The sequence below is a fragment of the Typopeltis vanoorti genome, chromosome 2, assembly GCF_054136105.1.
Source record: "Typopeltis vanoorti isolate ZY-2024b chromosome 2, IOZ_Tvanoo_1.0, whole genome shotgun sequence".
NCBI lineage: Eukaryota > Metazoa > Arthropoda > Arachnida > Uropygi > Thelyphonidae > Typopeltis > Typopeltis vanoorti.
Window position 1 is genome coordinate 24,649,671 of NC_143550.1, and position 23,905 is coordinate 24,673,575.

At 35.8% G+C, this 23,905-nt stretch overlaps 1 protein-coding gene across 1 annotated transcript; it reads right to left on the reverse strand.

The window, feature by feature from the left end:
- Window positions 1–205: 205 nt before the first annotated feature.
- On the reverse strand, window positions 206–23,905 carry LOC150108883 (uncharacterized). The gene is made up of 3 exons (XM_090414433.1): window positions 23,898–23,905; window positions 14,771–14,834; window positions 206–577 (listed from the first exon to the last, which is right to left on the reverse strand). The coding sequence occupies exons 1-3, from the start codon at window positions 23,903–23,905 to the stop codon at window positions 206–208; spliced, it is 444 nt and encodes a 147-aa protein (XP_090270559.1).

Below are 23,905 nucleotides of genomic sequence, written 5' to 3' on the forward strand. Positions count from 1 at the left end.
TTCACGATATTCTGCTTCAGAAATCATTCTTCGAACACGCATATCTACTTGGTATGGTTAGCTTTCTTATTGCAGTGCTGCCATCTAGGAGCTTCTGGATACATTTAGAAATTCCTCTTCAGAGTCATGTACAAACAAATAAAAACTTCAGCTTCCAAAAAAAAAAAAAAAGTTATCCTCGATCAATAAGGATATGTCGCGATCATTAATCTCTCAATCTCTCCAGGTCGATCTTGACTGATTTTCTGGTTTTCTCATCCTCCAGAATCCTACGTCTTTCTAAATCCAACAAGTAGCTTATCCCTCTTTTGTAATGCTTTTCCGATTCGTTGCATTTGACCCGACGGAAGTCTTCACAGATGAGTTTCCGCTGATCAAACACTGTTCCGTTAGCGCACAGAAATTTCTGGTCATCCAGCTGACCGCTGGTTGAAAGCACGCAAATGTGGAATACCTGGCAGGAAGCCTCCATATCGGCATAATAACCTCCTTGGTTTTTTCCTTTACATGAAAAACTTGTGACGGGAAGGTCGTCGTAAGAATAGAGAGGTGGCTCGGGACGGCGAAATGGAATTTCCTAGAAAAAAATAATAAAATAAATAAAAAAATCCTTGTTCTCAATAATTTTAGGCCGTTCCCTAAAAAATTCAACACAAACTGTGAATTATAATATTTTAGGAATCCTTCCTCCTCTTCCGTCAATGATAGATGAGCACTATTCATATTCTTCTTCTTCCCTTCCGGTATTAGGCCAAGTGGCCTGTTCATATTTATTCATATTTAACCAACATAAATTTAAAACGAAACTTTTTTTTTTTTTACAAAGATAGTTTTCTGTTGTTATTGATTTTAATTTGCACAAATATTGATCTACTCAGTATACTGCGCGTGAAACCTCGTGTTGTAGTTTAGTTAAATTACCAATCAAAACCAGAAGGTATTACTGGTGGAGAAAAACAAAATCATCTTACTTATCAGTAAATTTTTTTTTATGCCTTCAATAGGAAGAGCAATGTGAACTCACACCGGACAATGAAACTCATCTACCACCTAAACACGTTCTCAAACATTATGCCATAATGAGATTCGAAATGGTGACTTGCAGGTTGTGAAGTGGAGAAGACTCTATTCACCTGACCAACCATTTTTAAATCTTTTTATTTATTTATTTTTTTTTTTACAAGAGGTTATAAGATGTTTCTAACTAAATTTCATATTTTAGAAGTCCACTCTGACCTTTGGTTAAACGCATTGTTATAATTCTGACCATCTGGTTGGCAGAGTTAGCGTATTCGCCCTCCACTCATTGGACTATGGGTTTGAATCTCACCATAGACATGTTTGGTGTGGGAATGTCCTTAAGTGGTAGATGAAATTCATCTTCAAGTGTGAGACCACCACTGCTTATTGGATGTCTGAAGTAGCTTGGAAAAGAAGTTCTGTGATCTCACTTACCCATGGTATTAATGTACGATTGGTTTGTAGGCTTTTGTGGATTAAAAGTAAATAAAACGAGAAAACCTACTCTAGATGCCCATAGACACGATTTATATATATTCTGTATATAACAGGTCTCTCCACGTTGATACAGAATTTTACTTTATGCCACTTTAAAGCAAGTAGTTTTTCCATCCATATCACGTTTATGAAAAATATAAGTATTTTCGTGGTTTTTTTTTATTTTATTATTATTTTTTTTAACAAACCTATATCATTCTGCAAACCTGTAGAACAACAACAGCATTATTGGCTAGATGGGTAAAGCAAACGTGCTTTTCATATTCCCCTTTATCTGTGTAAGGAAACTTGGGGGTGAGGGGGTTGTGAACTTTATCTCACCCTTTGGGAGCTGTGGGGTAAGCTGTGTTCAGCTGGGAGTAGGACTGTCTTTGACCTTTTGTATTTGCAGTGATTGGATTCATTGTAGTTGGCAGCTTGTCGGATCAGTGGGTTTGGGTGCGTGTTAATCTTGGTGAAGAACTTTCCTGCTAAATCGTGAAGATGTATTGAATTATGGCCTTTCGATGGATCTGGGTGTTTCTAATAAACCATGGGGCGTCCAGAATCATCCGTAGACATTTATTTTGAATTCGCCGCAACTTTAGAATATTTGATTTCGAGGTCTGACTCCATGCTGGGGAGGCGTTGGTGATTACAGGGCGTATCACCATCTGATATAGTAGTAGTAGTAGCTTGTTTCGTGTATCTAGTTTGCTAATCTAGCCTGTCTTTAAACCTAGTTTGATACGGCTGTTAAATCGGAGTTTTTTTGTCGAGTTGTATTCCGAGATATTTGGTTTCTGTCTGTGTCTGCCATGGAATCTTTTCTCCGAAGAGCTGGTTGTCATCTTTGATGGGGCTTTCCTTCTGGAGAATAGTATGGCTGAGCTTGTGTGGGGGTTCACTTAGATTCTCCAGTCCGAATACCATTTCTCCAGTGTAGTGAATACTATCCTGGAGTCGTCGGATTGCCACGTGGGGGCGGAGAGATCTTGCTAGTAATGCCGTGTCGTCTGCGTATATGGCTATAATGATTGTTCTCGGGTTTTTGTGGGATGTCTGCGATGTAGATTGCGAATAGTAGGGGGCAGCAGGGAGCTCTGTTTAACTTCTACTAGAATTTTACGCCTGGTTGAGATTATTCCGTTGACTTTAACCTGCATGGTTCTTTCGCTGAGGTATGCTTTTATTAACCATATTTGATTTATTGGCATGTTTGCTTTTATGAGTTTGTAGAGAAGGCCTTAATACCAGACCTTGTCAAAGACCTTAGCGACGTCTGGAAATACTGCGCAGGTTCCAGTTATACCTTTTTGTGATGTGTTCTACTAGTCGGTGGATTTGTTGTACTGTGCTGTACTCTCGTCGGAAACCAAATTGTTCATTTTGTATGATTCCTAATTTATTTGTTGTTTCTTGTAATCTTCAGAGGATGACGTTTTCTGTGACTTCTCCTAGATTGGATAGCAGACTGAGGGGTCGGTAACTTTGGGGTAGTTGGGGATTATTTCCAGGCTTTTCTACTGGTATGAGGTTGGCGGTTTTCCATGCTGTGGGAAAGTGCTGGATGCTTAGTATTGTGTTTGTTATGTTGACTAGATGCACTATGGCCTTTCGTGGGAGCAGCTTCATAATTTTGTTGGAGATGCCATCTGGACCTGGTGCTTTTTTGTTGTTGAGATGCTTTATGATGTTGATTATTTCTGTTGGCATAGTGGGAATGACGCGTTCTGAGTTGTCCTTTGACTTCCTTAAGGTGCGCTTAACCTGTTCATGAACTTTATAAATGATTTCGTATGTTTTCGTACGATGGGCTGCATTGCTTTTCCAGATTGTCCACTAGAGCTTCGGCTTTTTCCATATCCGTGTGTGAAGTTCCTTGCTTGGCCTGCATGGGGGGAGCGATCTACGTTTGCTACGAAGAATTCTCAGGAATTTCCAAATTGTATGATCCTCTGGGTTGAGTGCTTTTTTTTTTTTTTTTTTTTTATATTAACCATTCCTGATTTCTGTGGTTTTGAAGTGCTTCTCTAACTTGGCTGTTCATGCCGTTTAGGATTTTTTTTTGTCTGGTGGGGCTCTTGTGTTGTGGGTGAGTAGTATGGGTGGCGGTTTGAACAAGATCAAGATAAGATAAGGAATCGTGACGTGATTGGTTGATGACGTCATTGTGTGCATGGCTTCATGGGTGTGGAATGTTGAATTTCCCTGTGGGCAACTGTGTCACTGGCTTCAGTTCTTGTGTTTTGGTTCGCGTATGGGATTATGGGTGATGGTAGAGATAAGGATTCGTGTTGTGATTGGTGGTGCCATTCTGACAAGATGAAGATCAAGATAAGATAAGGAATGGTGACGTGGGTGTGTGTTGTTTTCAGATGTAGATAAGTGACGTCATTTGTTATTTGTAAATAAATGTCGTCATTTGTTATTTGTAAATAAGTGACGTTGTTGTTTTGAATGGAAAGGATGATATTAGTGGATGATAATAAAAAAACGCGTTTTTTTATTTTTTTTCCAAAAAAGTTTTCATAAAAAACGTGTTTTTTCCTAAAAAGTTATCATAAAAAACCAGTTTTTAAAATTTTTTTTTTCCCAAAAAAAGTTATCAGTATCAATTGGAGGTGACATCACTAAAAGATATCCGCAAACGATGAGCTCACTCATCTCCACTAGGCTGAGCAGACATCATCTGGAGGAGAGGGGATGGTGAGAGACTAGGGTGATGGGGTTAGGTTGGAGGAGCATTGCAGGGAAGACATCTGTCACCCTCTGTGATATCACAGTATGAGAGACATATGTTCCCCAGAAATATCCAAACACATAACGACATTGTTGTCATGTTTTGTTTGGCTATGGAATTGTGGGTGATGTTTTTGAGATAAGATATCTTGGAATTTTCCCAGGGTGACACACATCCGTCGTTGTCGTCATGGTTTATCCAACACCATGTAGAAACATGTCCATGAATCATCTGTGCAAAAGTTTCATTTTGGAAGGAACGGTCAGGGTTAAGGGTCAGGTAAACAGTACTATAAGGAAAAATAAACGAGTCAAGTGTCTTTGCAGTTACGACAATTCGTTCATCCTGTGAAGTTATCGTATTGTGTTGTGGTGATTGGTATCCAGGAAAATCCAGGAAAGTAAAGTAAAGTAAAATAATGGGTGAGCCACAAAAGTCATTGAAATTTTCTTTCTTCAGGAAAATAGCACGAGACAAAACTCTTCACCTAGCTCTAAAAGGATGGAAACCGATTATTATTTTAGAAGACGCGTACATTGTAATGTATTTATCCTGGACCACTTGGGAAAAATTACGCAGGAAGTGGTCTGATATCCTCGGCTACTTGCAAAGAAGAGTTGACTATGAAATGGACCTCGGTGATTGTTATATTCTGAAATGCCAAGATGGGGAACTAATACTTGATGATACAGGAGCTGATGGAAGTAAGGTTTTTTCTATTAGTTGTGAAGAAGCTGAGAGATTTTCAACAAAAATGTACGACATTGATAATCATTTACTATTTTTGGAAACTGAATTACCATCTGTCCGTTTAATGGGAAAAATTATCGCTCAACATTTAAATTCATCAATGGTAAAATTAGACTTTCAAGATTTTATCCAATTCGATAAAGATTCTTTATTTTGGGACATTTACGAACATTTTACAAAAACTGTTTGTGTATATTTGCTGACAAAAGAATACACAGAATGTTTAGCGAGGCATGGTGTCATTTCCAGACTGACACAATATCAAACGTATGGAAGTGTCGTTACCAAGGTATCTGATTTCAAAATTCTTTTGCGTGACCAGCTATTTTGATGTAATGTAACCAAGAAACAGTGAGTAACAAAAATTTTATTCATTGAACTCTTTGGAAAATGTTAAGAGTCTAAACTAAATATTGTGAAATATTTTTAGGTAATTACATGTTTCGAATTTTTCTCAGTGAATATACTTGTAAATAGTATTTCAGCAAAATAAAATGTGCATTTGTAAACTTAAATGAACAAAGATGTGTGTTTTTGTTGTTGTGTTTTTCCACAGTGAATTTTTACTCAGTTATTCTGATTAGATCTTGATATTTAAATCCACAACTTTATATCTTAATGCAATTCTGTTTAATTATTTAAAAAAAAATCACAACTGTGAAATTAATGCCAGGACAGGAAAAAAAAAAAGTGTTGAAAACGAAAATCCATGTATTGATTATTTTAGAAATTTTCTAATGCTATCTATTGACATTATTTGAGTTATCTGAAAACAAATCGTTCACATAATCGAAAATCCGAACTGTTAGAATTTGGTTATTTTACAGAGAGAGAAAGAGAGAAGCATCTAATTAAACCAACAAAACGTGACTTTAACACTTCTTTAAAGTTTGGCATAGAGAAAATGTTTGTACTCTACAGATAACACATATACAAATTTTACCTTTCCCTACACAAAGTAAGATAAAAACACACCAACAGTATATCCAACAGCATGTGAAAACATGTCGTTGAGTCATCTGCGCAAAGGTTCATTTTTGAAGGAACGGTCAGGGTAGGGGATGGTATGTGTAAACAGTACTATAAGAAAATACCAGAGTCGAATGAGTTTGGACTTAAGGTAATCGTTCAGCCACTGCAGCTGTTGTTTTGTGATTTGTGTTTGGTAATGCAAAAATAATGGGTGAGCCACAAATTCATTGAAAGTTTCTTTGTGAAAAGTTCTAATTGTTTAGAATTTTGTAAACGAAAGTTACCATAAAGTATACGATCAGAGCTAATAATCAGTGAAATAATAATAAATAACTATTTATTTGTGGTGCCATATGAAGTAATCGAAGAAGAAGAATGAAGGAAAACGATTATGAAAAATCGACAGTGGGTGAAAAATACGAATTTTCACTTATCATTGGGATAATTGATGTACAATTTTTGCTGAATAAGAGTTCAAATTTATTTCCTAAAGAAATTTGTATTTCTGATGGATTTAGTGTAAGATATGCAGTGACAAAATCATCTTGTAGTTGGAAAGAATTACCTGAAAGAGTTAAAAAACAGAATTCTTGGTTAATAAAATATAACCATCAGCTGAAGTGGGAAATTGGTTCACTAGATTTGGACAAACTAAGAGATTGGATGATAGAATCAACATGCAAATATCATATATTACTTGCCAAAGGAAGAGAAAAATCAAAAACATTAACGAAGCTAATAGGGAGGCCTGTTCTTGATTTAAATGAAATTGGATGCCCGAAACGTGAAAACATAACATGTAGTTTTAAATGCTTTTGGAAACATAACGAAAGATTCTGTGCTTTTAATAATTCTCTGAAGTATACGTATTGGATTCGAAAATATAAATATGCAACCCTTAATTTTACTACAGTAATAAATTCCCAACAAACAAACACCAAATGAAAATTAACTTTCAGATGAGAATCACATTGTCAAAACCATACGATGGCAATTCCACAACCATGGAAGAACCTTTGATGTATTTTTCAATTTATTTATTTTCTGTATTGTTAGATTCAGTAAATACAATTTGTAAATAATATTTTGTTCAATAAAATGTGTAAATTAAATGAACAAATTGGGTGTCGTAGATGTGTTATACAAATTTAAGAAGGAAGATAACATTTTTTTTTTTTTTTCCTTGTGAAATTTCATGCCACAAAGTAACCAGAGAATTTTTTTTTTTTGATTCATTGAATTAAAAGTCTTATTTGTTCGTTATCTACAAACAAGATTAATGAATGAAAACTAACAGTGTGGGAAAATAATTCATAAATAAATTCTACTTACAGAAATAGGTTAAGAGCACAAGGAATCGAAGGTAAATTAATAGTTATATTGGTAATTTCCCAGCGGAAACCAAAAGTTCGAAACAAAACACACGCTTTCTCACCTACGTACAACAAAAGGCGACCGGATAAGGCTTAATGAGAAATATACAGTGTTGGAAAATAAATTCTCATATACTTTATATATTTGTTAATTCTGCTCAGTTATTCTGTTAGAATATGACCTGTAAAAGTAAAATACAGAAAATAACCAATCAATTTGAAGAAAAAAAAATAAATAAAAATTTCACTTGTCTGAATTCCATACTCTAACAGCAATCGGAATTCGAAACCGGAAATAACACTTACCCTAAACAAAACAGCGCATAGAGCTTCCTACCGAGGATGGACACCCGTGGGAAAGATTAATACAGAGAACCAAACGGATACTAAAGTAAATTAAGTAGTCCACTAGCTTTTCTGTGGTTATTTACAGAAATATCTATCAACTCCTATGTTTTGTGTGTTTTGTGGTGTGAATATATGTTAGCCACAGTAAGCTATAATGAAAAAGTGAAATGTTCTTTTCAGATTTGTGTTTGTGTTCTGTGAATACATGTTAATCAACAATTGGAATATTCAGAAAACCTACTGTAAAAGGCTTAATGAGAAATATTCAGTGTTGGAAAATAAATTCCCAATTTACGGATGTGACTCATGTCATCCCCTTTGAAGAAAAGCGCTCGCTGGGGGATATTGCAATGACGAAACCTCACCATCTACGCTCCGTAATCTAAAGGACGAAGTAACTAGTTCAGGTTACAGTATTTACAGAAATTTCATTCTTTGTGGTTTTTGTGTTTGTGTTGTGTTGTGGATATAAAATTGAACTATTTTGGAATAATCGAATTTCGAAGAGTCATCTGGAAAGCTGTAAGTACATTTTTAACTTAAACATAAACTGATCACATGTTGTTTGGTAAGCGTAATTCTAATACTGAATAGTTTTTTTTTTTTTTTTCCATAAGAATAATCATAGGTTATATATTAGAGTATCAACATGGACACATTAGCGATTTTTTATGTCTAATGTGTGTGTGTGTGTGTGTGTGTGTTTAAGGACAGGTACTTTAAGTATATAATTAATTATTCAGAAAAGATCGAAACACGAGAGCCATCACGACTTTCTCTAAGAATTCACACACTTTAACAGGAAAGAAATACCCAAAATGTATTGGAAAATTAGTACAACCATCTAGAGAAGAAGAAAAAAACTGTATGTTTGTCACGATTTCTTATACACTAATATATTTCCCTTTCCATTCAAAACAATAACGTCACTTATTTACAACTAACAAATGACGTCACTTATCTACATCTCATAACAAACATTCGCGTCACGATTCCTTATCTTACTTTTAGACAAATCAAAATATCCGGATGAATTATGAATAAAATATGAACTTGATTAGAATATGTATATAGAAGAAAATACAGATGAGGTATGGAAAAAAAAAAAAAAAGTATGTGTGTTGAGTGACATCAGTATATAATTAATTATTCAGAAAAGCTCGAAAGGCTGCCGCCATCACGACTTACTCTAAGAATTCCCACCCTTTAACAGGAAACAAATACCCCAAATGTATTGGAAAATTAGTACAAACATCTATATAAAATAAAAAAAAATAAAAAAAAACCCGTATGTTTGAGTGACACTAGTATATAATTAATTATTCAGAAAAATCTAATCACACCCGCCATCACGACATACTCTAAGAATTCCCATAGACGACAATGACAGATGTGTGCCACCCTGGGAAAATTCAAAGATATCTTATCTCAAAACATAGCCCACAATTCCATAGCCAAACCAAAATACCACACAAAGACATAACGTCACGATCCTTATCTTATCTTGATCTTGTCAGAAGTGTCCACCAATGACAACACGATTACTTATACACTAATATATTTCCCTTTCCATTCAAAACAATAACGTCACTTATTTATAACTAACAAATGACGTCACTTATCTACATCTGAAAACAACACACACCCACGACACGATTCCTTATCTTATCTTGATCTTGATCTTGTCAGAAGTGAGCACCAATCACGACACGATTTCTTATCCACTAATATCATCCTTTCCATTCAAAACAACAACGTCACTTATTTACAAATAACAAATGACGACATTTATTTACAAATAACAAATGACGTCACTTATCTACATCTGAAAACAACACACACCCACGTCACCATTCCTTATCTTATCTTGATCTTCATCTTGTCAGAATGGCACCACCAATCACAACACGAATCCTTATCTCTACCATCACCCATAATCCCATACGCGAACCAAAACACAAGAACTGAAGCCAGTGACACAGTTGCCCACAGGGAAATTCCAAACATTCCACACCCATGAAGCCATGCACACAATGACGTCATCAACCAATCACGTCACGATTCCTTATCTTATCTTGATCTTGATCTTGTTCAAACCGCCACCCATACTACTTGGGTGGTATCTCTTCCTGACTTTGTATTTAGTTCTGATTAAGTCCATGATATCCTCTGAGTGCCGTTTGGTTGTGTGGGTAACTGTGATTTTGGTGAGTGCTGCTAGTGCTTTGTTGATTTGATTCATTAAGTTATTCACAGCTTCATCTATCTTTTTTGTGGGTGATGGGTGCTGGGCCGTGGGAGGTAGCTGGGTAGTTCTTTCCGTCCCACGATTTTTTGGATGGAAGATGCATTATAATTGGCGGGATAAAGCCTGCCGCAATTGGCACATCTGGTTGGTGTCGTTCTTGACTTGGTGCAGGTGATGTTTTTCTCCGCATTTTAAGCACATGTACTCTGCTTTACATGGCTTTTGGGCATGGCCAAACTTTCGGCATCTGTGCCATTGCCCTGCTGATGCTTTCTTTCTGAATGGTTTTGTGGTTATCCTGAGACCGCAGACAGCAGTTAGCTTGTAAATCTATTTTTGGGTGTTGTTAATTTCTATCAGCACTGGTGGCATTGGTTTTTTTGTCGGTTCTGAGCATCCTGCTTATCTTGATTGGGGTCAAGCCCTAATTAACGAGGTCTGCGGTGATCTCATCAGAGGTGATGCCCTCGGAACGCCACCTTAAGGTTTCTTTCGCTACTTAGAGAGAATATATGGTGGGGTTCGAATTTTACTTCCTCATCTCATCTGTATTTTTGGCCCAGGAGTTAGACATTTTGTCTAACTCCCTGTGGATCAGTGAAACTAAGGTCCACTTTTCCTTGTCACGTAGAATTTCTGGGGGGGGGGCTTTTCTTTGTTGCTTGGCACATCTTGCGTAGATTAGTCTTCCTCGTGGGGATGTGATTTCACCATCTGTATCCTCTTCTTCACTTTCGGGATCGTTTGTTTGTGCATACAGGTTTAGGAAGCCCAGCTTCTCGGGCTTCCTAAATCTGTATCAGAGTCGAACTTCTTCAACAGCTTCTTGAATAGGTCAAGCGCTTTATCTCTGTTCAAGTGTTGTATAAAGTCGTTTAAGTCCTTCATGCTGAATAAGTGTAGCATTTCACTCTCTAGAACCCAGAATCGTCCATTATCGACTATGTGGGGTTATTGCCGGTCTTTGAAACACTAGTGGGCTGCTCTGGTTCACAAATGTTATCCACAGATTTTAAAATAATAAAATTAGTATTATAAATACACCAACTGTTAATCCCAAGCACAACCGGAAAGCTTGGGATTAACAGTTACAATTACTTACATTTTATAATATAATCATTTGAATGCAATCAGTACTAGATAAATATCGCTCACGATATCAAGAAACACGAAATTACCTGAATAGTTAAGTAAATCGCCTCTCAGTTACACTATGCTATAGAAAAAAAGTGATTAAAGCATAAGTCTCGATGACATCACACGTGATGACAGGATGACGTTTATTGATAATCAAAACATAAAGTAATCATAATTTCGTGCATATGATAGTATCACGTGCTTCAACAAACGCATGCTTTACCGCATAAAATATTACGTAAGATGAATAAACTATAGAACATTTGGAGAAAAAAAAAATATGATGACTATTAATAAATTAGGGGAATTTTTTTCTGTTAATAATTTAAAATGAACTGAGAATTTTTATTTAATCAAAACGACATAAAAAAACATCTAAATGTTTTGGCGTTTCTGTTTTTTCTCAATAAATCATGTGACCTTTGATAACGCAGTCAACTCGAAATCAAAATACACCTTGTAACCAAAGCTATTGTCGGAAATTTCTAAAAATCCCGTACTTCTTAATTAAACATTTAACATTTCTGGCTAGATGGGTGAAGCAAAATTGCTTTTCATATTCCCCTTTGTCTTGTAATGAAAGAACTTTGAATGGAGTGTTTGTGAGCTCTATGCTCGCCCATTGAGGGCAGTGAAGTTAGTTGTGTTCAGCTGAAATTAAGATAGACTTTTAGTGTTACACGGTGATCAGCATTCATTTCAGAAATTGTGGACTTTACAACTGTGTTATAACTAATTATTTTCAATATCCCGACGTTTCGATCTTCATATCAATTTTATATTTGTATCTTTCTGCTTCATTATATTCCGAGGCTTCCTTGATTAACGGGTTTGGATGGAAGCCATTCATGTATTCAGCGCTAGAAAGCGAATTTTATTATAATAAACTACCAAATTTTATTGATAAATAGATCCGTAATATAACTCGTGTTCCTGCTTTTAACACACACACACACACACACACACACACACACACACACACACATGCGGAATTGTCTTAATCTCCCCTATTTGCTTTTATTGCTGGTATACACGAAGCATTTTAAATTGTGTGATTTGCAAGATTATTAATTTTATTAAAATCAACATAGATAGTTTGTGATAATCACATGATAATTGGTAAAAATTATCACGTTTCTGGTCCTCTAAAAAGTATGATGATGAAGTCAAAGAAGTGAAACCCAAGAAAGATCAAAAGGTTTTTTTTTTTTTTTTTAGCGAGAGGTGGGTTTTCAAAAATTTAATTCTAAAAATATTGCAAAAATTAAGTTACAATTTATTTTAAAACATACTTAACATAATATTCTGTCATCAGTTTAAATATATACAGTACACATTTCATCGGAAAGGAGAGTTTTTTTATTCGAGAAAAATAGGGTATAACCTTAGTAACGCTAATTAACGCCAATGATTGGCCGAATATCTTTTGCTTTGTTATGAGCAAAATGAAAAGTCTTCATCTGAATCGTATACTAGCCAAACTTGGTTTATTTTGGAAGTGAATGCGATTATTAATTTGAATTTCACGAATGAAAAAATGATGCCCTTTAAATTTTGCACCTGTAAATTAAAAAAGATTAAAATGAATACACTTTTAACATTTACTTCAAGACGCAGCAAGTTTTTTAAGAGTTTTTTTAATATAATGTTATTTAAATGGAAATTCACCATCTCGAAACATGAAATTCAATTCAGTTTTAAATTCCCGAGCGATTTATGGGAACTATCTAAATGAAATGTTTTATCTAAAAATATTCATATGTTGAGGTTGCATTTATATACAATTCAATCGGGCATTTTTTTTTTTTTGTAATCTTTTATCAAACCACATGGCTGAAAACGTGGTCATGAATTACACAATCGTGAACGGTTTCTGAAATCTTTTTTTTTGTTGTTTCGAGAGATTTTATTATTATTTTTCTTCATCCTACATAAAAGCAGCATTTAGTAGAAGTGCATGGTTGTTACTATATCTTGTGTATCTGTTGGGGGAAGGGATTTATACACTCTTCTTGGTCATGCAGAATGTTACTCTTCCCTAGAAGATATCAGGTAAACATTCCAGCAGAGCTTTGACCTCAATGTAATCCAATGGAATTACACTCACACGGGTACATTTCTTTCAGGGAAGGGGCCCCTTACCCACAATTTTTTGTTCGCTTTTCTCATCGTTCATCGATCCCCTTGAGCTGCACGAGATATCTCCTCACAGAAAAGCAAGACGATTCTTCCCCTGCAATGCCTTCGAGGTCATTTTTGTGACAGTGGAACAACTCTTCCCAGAGAAGAGCTCAATAACCTGACAACATGTCTTCAGGCCTAGAACAGTTCTTTTCACATGGAAGACTTAAGATGAGAAAGAAATGGCATTCGTCATAAATTCGTTTATTTCGCCATAAACTGAATAACTCTTTAGTTTGTACGTGCAATAGATTTCCAGTGCATATTTCGTGATATAAGCGTTTATATATTCTTAAATAGCCGAGAAATACTTTTTCTATTGTGCGTATTATTTTCTAACTTTGTTTTTATTATTTTAATTTTTTTTTTTTTTTATTGGACTATATGAGTCTACCTTCATATACTTACAATTTCCGTAGTCCAAGAAAATGGTATCTGCAAGCATCTACTTACAATGATATGTACACTTTTTTTGCAGATTTAAGGGGATGGATAAGTTAAACCAGGATCCAACCTACGGGCTCCGGCCGGATATGGCCTACGGATAATTTTTGTAAGGGCTATTTCTGTTCTAAGGATGTATTCGAATGATATAAACCTAAACACTGCAAAATATTTAAAAATAACGGGTGTAATTAATTCTATATTTAACCCAAACCTAGTTCAGAAACAAACCGAACTAAAAGTATACAATACATTAGCCCCACCGGTCTTAATGTATGGAAGCGAAATCTGGACAATAAAACAAAAAGATAAACAAAGATTAACAACAGCAGAAATGAAGTTTACGAGAAAAACTGCAAAATATACTCTATTTGATCACAAAAGAAACGAAGAAATTATGAAAGAATTAAACCAAGAATCAGTAATAGAAAAAAATTAAAAAATATAAACATAAATGGATGGAACACGTTGAAAGAATGAAAACAGAAAGAGTACCAAAACAAGCCTTAAAGTACAAGCCATTAGGAAAAGGAAAACCAGGACGCTCTCTTAAACGATTCAACGATGACTTCTAAGACCGGAACAGACCATGTTAGGCCTAAATCCTTGATACGCATGATGATGATGTGTTCTAAAACATATTCTATTTATAAAATTTAATTACTAAACTATAAGGTGTAAGCCAACGAGATAATTATTTTTCATAAACTTGCTCGTATATGAAAATGATGTCGTATTTTTATAATTTTCATAAATTATGTTTTTTTCAAATCACTCAGTGCGGCCCGAGAAATCAATCAATCAATCAATAAATAAATAACTTTGAATATGGCTCCTAAAAGAGGGAAAGGTTGGATACTGTGGATTAGATTGGTAATAGCGCATTTACAGTGATTGAGTGTGATAGTACCACCACGCGCATTCCATGGTGTTTACAGTCTGTTTTGTGATAGAATTTAGTTGATTTTTTCATAAAGAAATCTAATTTATTGCTTATCTACTGAATGAATTTAAGTGATTTAAAACATCAATTATTCTAAGTAAGAAAAACCAAAAGAGGACATTAAGCGTGCTTACCTTGCGTCTGTCTCCTGTACAAATGCTGAAGAAGAGAAAACACGAACTGATGATACAAATGGCCCTGAAAAAACAAAAATAAATAAATGCATAAATAAAGAGAACCAATTTTTGCTAATCTTTCTATCAGATGTCTTCCAGCTAGAAAAATCTAGATTCAAACCTGTGGAGCTGTTTTGACGTAAGGGATGTTAACCAGTCTTGGGCTTCAGATGAAAGTTTTTTGTTTGATTATTTTCAACAAAAAAAAACTGATTTTTCTCTCATTTAAAACATGATCTGAGAATAGACTTGCAAATACAGAGACAACACTGATGATTACAAAGGCAACTCTGGTCATAATCCACCATTATCTATAAATTGCGTGTCTTTACGTTTTTCTTCCTGCTACCATTTTTTGAAGTATCAAAATAGACTTCATTAAAAAGGATTTGCATTCTGAACACCATGCCTCTACCAATATCCTTACAGCAGATGCGTATGATGATTCAAAAATATCAATTTAAGATCTCTCATTGAGTGGTCACGTCCACCATTCCAAGTCCTCTTCATTAACTGTTTTTCTAATTAAATGAGCCACGCCCAGTCACACACAGATCGTTCATAATTTCGCATATGTCAAGGATTGTCCAACTGTAATGGAGCAGTGATGGACACAATACAGAAGATTAGCACTAAAGAGGCATTATGTTCCATGTCCGGTTACATATGTCATCTTACAGAAGTCACCACTGGAGGTTACTTAATTTACTTTTAATTAAGCTATTATATAACCCGAACTTCAACAATACCCCTTGATCAAGCATTCATGATCGGGCAAGGCAATAAATAGATATTTAAGAAATGAATGGGCAAGTCACTCGTTAGTGCATTTATAAAAGGACATGACAATCACAATAGGAGCATGGTTGAATCCGAACATCTGCTTTGTCCTCTGACAAAACAAATGACATCGCTAACCACAATGGTATCCCCAGTGCATTGTGCTGTACGTTCTCTGATTACAGAAATATGCTATTTAAATTAATTTGCGATCCCTATCTACACAATGCAGTGCCAATCACAAAGCAGCTGATTAATTTTTTTTTACTGATAGTTTTGTCCTGTTAATTATACCTCATGCATGCGTGTCATCAAAGAAGATAAATTGATTTTTGATTTCTGCTTTTCTCCTAGGATGTATACGATTCGGCAGGAGTCTTTGAGAGAATGGCAAAAAAGGTATTCTAATACATTCTTTCTTTCTTTTTTTTTTGTTGTTGTTACTTTTTGTAGAATTCTACTTCAGAATTTGAATTGGTGTTCGTATATTGTTCCATCTCTTTTCTGTTGTTGGTTTATAAAAATGCAAGTTGTTTTCTTAAGATGCTCGCAAATCTTTTTTTTAAACTACATATCAAAATCATCAATAAAAAATGAATAATGCCGAGGCAAGTAATTCGATTTATATTTCTATTCTGCGTATTTATTTTAGCTTCTATTATATTTATTTTAATTAATAAATCTGTGTTCTAAATTTTAGATTCACTTGAATTAACGTGTAAATAAGTTTAAAAATACATAACTTTTATATAAATTTGCATTTTGTTTTATTAATTTAGTTCAGAAGAAATACAATTATATTTGGTCAGTGTACACACACACACACACACACAAAGAATATGTGAAATTGTCTTGATCAGAATGCTCAAAATAAATTGATTGCTAAGAAATTATGTTTACTTTATCAGTCTGTTCGATAAAGACCGTATTGCATTTACATGTTTTTTAAATAAATATGTATATTATATTATAAATCAAAATTTATAGAATATTTATTTAAAAATTAATATTATTTTAACTAAATGCTAAGAAGTTGCAACGCATTTGTTTTATTTCATATGATGGGCTTTGTCGCCCATTAACATCCAGTCCTTTTTAGGACTTCCAGGGTAGCGGTTGGCAATGCTGTAGCCAATGAAGTTTTAATTGAGGCTCGGCTAATGCCATTACTCAGCCATGACTAGAGCTTTTAGCTCAATAACACCCCATCCACACAGATTTTCTTCATTCAGATGACGGGATAAAGAGTCAAGGACTCAGTCCATCTCCCAGTTCTTTTAAGAACTTTAAGAACATGAAACTAGAGAGTCGATTTTCCTACAACTCGACGTTCACGAATTGAAAGGCCTTCAATGGGGGAGATCTCGCCATTTTAGATTTGCGTTTATTATATAATGTCTGTAAGATCATGCAATTTTGAATCAGTACTCTTATCAAAACAGTTCAGAGTCCTGCAGAAGAGCCTGTAAGGCTACAACTGCACAGTAAGCGTGTTTTTTTTCCTTTTTTTTTTAAGATCAGTAGCCAAACGAGACAACGTTTGAAGAAGTATATATGGAATTTATCAGACTGGGCGAACTACTCAACAAAAATTGATCAGGAAAGGTGAAACTTTATGATACGTTTCCCCCGGCAGGTGTCACAGACGTTGACGCCGAGATTATGGAAAATCAGTCAAAATCGGCAAACCCCACTGCTTCTGATTTTCAAGAAGTCCGCGTACGTAAAAAGCGGAGAACAACAGATGAACCACTCAAAGACAACATAATGGAACAACAGGATCAAGTTTCGGACTACACTGCTTCTCCCAAATAAAATGTGCCTCCGATTATATTAAGAGAGAAGCACAGATAGCAGCTTTAAGATCAACAATGTCCAACTTACATATTGGCTAAGTAAAGGCCAAAAATGTGGACGAAAGAATAAAGATATATCCTACAACGGTGATAGACTACAGGCGACTAACAAAAGAAATGGACAATAGAGGTATACAATATCATAAATTTTCGCTCAGCTCAGAGAAAAATTTAAAAGTGGTCCTCCGTGGCGTCTGAGAAGACATTGATACAGAAGATATAGTTGCTGATCTTAATTTACAGGATCTACCTCCAGTTAAGGTCACCAGAATGTACAGATCCAACAAATCTCCCATGCCGTTAGTCCTGGTAGAGATCCATAACATATGTAAAAATATCTACAACTTGAAAACAATATGCGGGCTCATTGTCACACCAGAGCCACTCCGAAAAAGGGCATCTTCTGGGTAGTGACATAGGTGTCAAAAGTTTGGTTATGCCCAGAAATTATGTAAAGCTGAATTTAAATGTTGGAAATGCGGGGACAGCCACCCAACCAATATCTGCACAAAGCCAGAAACAGCCTCGGCTAAATGTGCCAAATACGGTGACCCACATCCTACCAACTACAAAGGATGCATTCGGCACCCAAAAAAATAGACGGATGGAATCAGCCAAACAGTCCTCTTCCTCTAGAACACCAGAGGCCCCTGCACCACAGCTAGACACTCAGCGTCCACAGTCAGAGACCTTCAAAGATAGAGTGAACCAAAAGCAAACAAGAAGTTATGCTGACGTGGTCCATACAAACAAATCAGCACCTACAAACCTAACAGCTGTTATTACAGCCTCTCTAGCCAACATGCTACAAGACTCCAGCTTGTCAAACCCTTCAGCAACCTCCACCAAAAGATTTTTCCTGAAACACAGGCCATCCTCACAGCGCTAATTGATGAGTAGAAACAAACTTATTCCAGCCTCTTTGCAGATCATTACATGGAATGCAAAAGGCCTAAGAAACAAAATTCTGGAGCTTCAAGATTTCACTAACAGATATCAACCTGATGTTATATTAATCAGCGAATCTCATCTAAGACCCTCAGATAACTCTAAAATAATGGGTTACCGCCTATACAGAAATGACAGATTGGTCTACAGAGGGCACTGCCATCTTCATTAAAAATTACATCAAGCACAATTCTGTGACACAACCCTCCTTGAGATCACGGGCGTGGAGGTGTACACCAGCTCGGCTGGCAGACTGAATATATACTCTGCTTACAACCCACCCCTAAAAACTCTATTACACTCTGACCTAAATGCCATCTTATGCGTCAGAGAACCCACCATTATAGCCGGGGATCTGACTTCCAGTCACCCTGCATGAAATTGCAGATCAACCAACAAGAACGGTTGCATCCTTTCCAACTTCATAGGATCACACAATGCTGTTGTGGCAGGCCCCACCGAACCAACTCATCTTAGTACGTTTGGAACTGCGGACATCCTGGATATAGCTATCCTACAAGATATTAAACTTCGGTACAGCCTAAGATCATTAAATGAGTTGTCATCTGATCACAACCCAATACTACTTCAGTTGGGAAGACAAGAATACCTGTCTTCCCTCACTCTTATATATCGGGGGAAAGATTGTCGGATGTGCTCAGGGATAGTATTGGCCCTGTTACAAGCCTCTCCCAACTAATTAACTCCGCCATAACGGTATCCACCTTCTACAAATCTGTCCACAAGCCTGGTCATTTGCCTTAAGACATTATGAACTTGATCAGGGAAAACAACGGAGCCAGAAAAAGATTTCGTAACACTCGTGCGCCACAAGATAAAACAAATCTAAACAGACTTACTGGAGCTGTGAGAGATACACTCAAGGCTAACAGAGACCATCTGTGGGAAGAAAAGTTAGCCTCTATCTCTCACCTACTGATCACTCTGCCTGGGGATTACTAAGAAACATCAAAAACAAAGGCAAATCTCTTCCCCCAATACTCTCTGACCAGGGCCTTGTACACAATAATGTGGACAAGGCGGAGGCCATGGCAAGAAATTTGGAAGAGCAGTACAAACCTGCATATGGAAATCTAGACTTCAATCACACATACAAAATTCACAGACAGGTCAGACACTCATTCAACCATCCTGATACCAGTACTGACCACATTGCACCCACATCACCTGGTGATATATATAATGTTATTAAAAATTTAAAGAACAAAATAGCTTCTGGACCAGACGGCATTACAAACAAGGTGATCAAGCTGTTGCCCCGAAAAGCTGTAGTGCACCTGACCATTATAATAAACGCAATCTTAAGATTTCACTATTTTTCTTCCACCTGGAAACTGGCTGATGTAATTCCTATACATAAGCCAGGCAAGGACCCACACCTACCACAAAATTATTGTCCAATCACTCTTATCTCCATTCTGGGTAAGGTTGCGGAGAAGGTCATCTTCTCACGACTCCAAACCTCAGTAAATGTCCTAAACATCCTCCCTAAAGAACAGTTCGGTTTTCGGGAACACCATAGTACTACCCGGCAAATCCACAGAATTGTGGAATACATCAACACCAGTTATAACTGGCGCCAGTGCACAGGAGCTGTTTTTCTTGAGCTATCCAAAGCATTTGACAAAACTTGGCATTTCGAACTCCTACACAAACTTATCTCAGCCGTGATCTCACTAAAAATGGCTCATCTAATCCGTTCATATCTTCAGAATAGATCAATACAAGTCAAAATCAATGGTTCTACCTCATCCCAGCGCCGTATCTTCGCTGGAGTGCCGCAGGGATCCCTACTAGCTCCATTGCTGTTTTCTATATACATGTGGGACATCCGGCACAATCCGATGTCTTCCGTTATGGTCCTGTATGCGGACGATACAGCAATACTAACCAGATCTCTCTGACCACATTTCATTACCAGAAAGCTTCAAGAAAGCCTTCTAAAGTTGGAAGATTGGTTCTCCAAATGGAGATTAGAAGTCAACCCCCTAAAAAGCTTAGCCATTCTTTTCTGGAAAAGGCCAATATCTCCTGCAGGAGATGTGTTACTATTCAATACTAAAATTCCCTGGCAGAAAGAAATAAAATACCTGGGTGTAATTCTCGACAAAAAGCTAACTTTCGACCAACACATCAAGTCTGCGTGCGCAAAGGCATCTAAAGCCATCGCTCAGATCTATCCGCTAATTAATAGAAACAGCAAGCTAAGTAACAGAATCAAATTGCAGCTACACCAGATGACGATTCGTCCTATCATCACCTACGCCTCTCCAGTCTTGAGCCGCCCCTCTAATACTAACATTATCAAAATACAATGAGTACAAAGCAAGTGCTTGAGAATGATTCTGAACGTCCCATGGTATGTTAGAAACAATCAACTTCATAGAGATACAAATATTCCCTATATTTTCTCTTTCCTGGAATCATTAGCATCTAAGTTCTTCCTAAAGACGTCTATACATTCCAACGATTTGGTTCAGCAAGTTGCAGCATACGAGGCAACGGACATATTCAAAAATAGAAGACCAAAAGCTATATTAACCTCCTATAGCGATGCATAATCTCCATGCCCAATCAGGGCGAGCAAACTGCTCATAAATTTTACTCACTGTAACCACAACAGATAGCGGGGAATATGAAAAGCATCTTGCTTCACCCCTAAAGACACCAATGTCAATTGTCACATAAAACTAGAGCAAATTTGTTCTATCTTGTTCGTATCTGGGTGAATCGATTCATGATCGGAACACGTTATTAAAATTGCAATTAAAAATCATTTTTATGAAAAATGCAGGAACTTGTACGTGTGCTCTGCCGATAATCTCCAAGTAAAGTGAGATTATGGCATATGCAAATAATGTCGCCCGAACCCCTCCGGATTCGATTCGGTCCACATTTCTCTTTAGCATATTGGCTAAAGAGAAATGTGTTCAGCGTGGTCAGTAGTCTTCCTGCTTATCTGAAAAGAAAAATAAAGAAATCCCAACTTTTGGAAAAGCCAACTGTAATCTTGTTGCGTTTGCACTGTATTCCCTACACAGAAATTACTAAATTTCTGTATCGTAAAACTAACTCATTTCAAACCAATGCAATGGCGTCAGATCAATACAGAAGATATTTTAACTAAATATTTCTTTGGATACTTCTTCCCAGTTTGGGGATCATTGTCCGAGCTGGTCCCTGATAGTGGTACTATTTTCACAACCATTTCATTGGATCTTTTTTTCAATAAATGAACCTGTAGGAATACTCCTACAAGTTCATTATGTATGCTCCTGTAGGAATACAGCGATACACTTTTTTTTGTAAACATCTTAGATTTTGTAGGTTCTTTATGAAGAATATGGAGGGTATTATGGATGCAGTCATATTTTATAGCCAGATATAAAAAGAGACTTACAAAGAGCTTAGAATTATATATCCTGTGGCATCAGAGCTGTAGCAATCTCGTGTCAGAAGTTAAATTACGTAACTGAAACCCTCAGCAATTTGATCATGCATCGATAGATGAATGATCAAATTGCTATATACGGCATACGAAGGCAACTCCGATGTCGAAAGTTGTTTTCATAAGCTCTCTGGTAAAATTTCGAAACTTAACTTTACTTTTATATTTGTCTATAAAATATGACTGGATCTATAATATCCTCCATTTTAGTTACTTAATTATGCAAATTGAAATGCAAGACTCTATATTTTAGTAATTTCTCTTCTCTTGATTTTATCAATTTTACAGTCTTTTTTATTATATTTTTATACTCTTTATTCATCTTAATTATTTATCTATGTATCTTATTTATTTGCTTTATTTATAGTAGTTTAAATAATTTTATTTCCATTATTGTTATTTACCATTTTAGTACATTTTTCCTCTTTTTGTGACTTTTGTTTTAAGACCGAAAAGTTCAGACGACTGTTTATGAAACAGTTGAGTGTGTGGGGGGGGGGGGGGGATCAACAGCTAAAACTGGCCAAGTGAAGCTTTTTTCTTTTTTTTTTTTTGATTCTTCCTTCTGACTCTCTGCTAAAGTTTCACCTCTTTTTATTCTAAAGGCGAACGATGCGGACTTTAAGTCATAATATATATATATATATATATATATCAGTGTATAAATGTTTGTTTTTTAAATTAATGTAGTATAATGTAAGACATTTTATTTATTTATTAATTTCACTAAGATACTGTATAATATAATTTTGTTATCCTTCAGAAAATTAAAAAAAAAAATCAACTTCAAATTAGTTAATTCATTTTTGGCCAGTTTATCTTTCTTTTCACTTCAGAAAAACACCTTAAATTCACTACACAATTTCTTCTTTTAAATACGTATGAGAATGAATTTAATTTCTTTATATATTTTGATGGCATGTCAACTATTACATAATCATGTGTTACAGGTTTGCTATCAGTGCACCAGAAGATTAGTAATGGATTTTTTTTAATTAATTAATTTTTTTTTTTTTTTGAAACTACTGGACAAAAGGAACTTTTACAAACAGAAACGCAAGTTCATATATATCATTATATATAGAATGGAACTTCCACGATGAATCCTAGACTAATAGTAGTAGTAGTAGTAATAATAATATCTCTAAAAATAAAATAATTTTTTTTAATAATACAAATAAGTTTAAAGGATTAATGTGAGCATTTGAATTATATTTATATGTAATATTAAATATCTCACCAATATTAACATCCTTAAAACCATCTCTATAAAATCACGCTGTTTTCTTAAATCCCTGAGAAGTATTCATGTGTTCTGTTTAGTAAACGTTGACTACTTATTTGATTTTGAAACAAATAATAAACTTATCGGTATGGAGGTTATCTCAAAAGGGAAATACACCCTTAAAAAAGGTATCCACAGTATCTACATCATAATCGTAATGAATACATCACCGAATAGTGATGTAATCATTACGTGGGATTGCATATTAATACTGTATTTGGTTCTCTTAGCAAATATCAGCATACTTGTGTTTGGATTGAGTAAGTGGTGAATATGTTTCAACATTTGTATTCTCTCTCTCTCTCTAGCGTCCATAAATACAGGGTGGAGCAAGTGCCAAGCCTAATATTTATTTCAAGATGGCGGTAATGTTAGCCATACATTGATCATACACACAACAGTGAAGGAATATTATTATTATTTGACACCTTGGGGAGTCCAAAGACTCATCGAGGGAGAGTGTGCCAACAGCATCGAACGATTGATCACCTTCCAACTACTAACCGCGCTCAAACTTGCTTAACTTTTTGCAGAGCCATTAGTAGCAGAGGCTCCACCAATCGCTCAACCTTTGCTGGCTATAATGCTGGAATAGGAAAGATAATTGTCACTGTTCAGCAGTGGCAGGTAGGTAGCCATGGTAAATGGCAGATGGGATGCTATTTCCACGTATGCACACCCAAACTAAGGGTAGAATCGTATCGCAAAGGGCAGTAACCAATTTCAAGTTCAGCGTTTCCCACTTACCTTTCCAT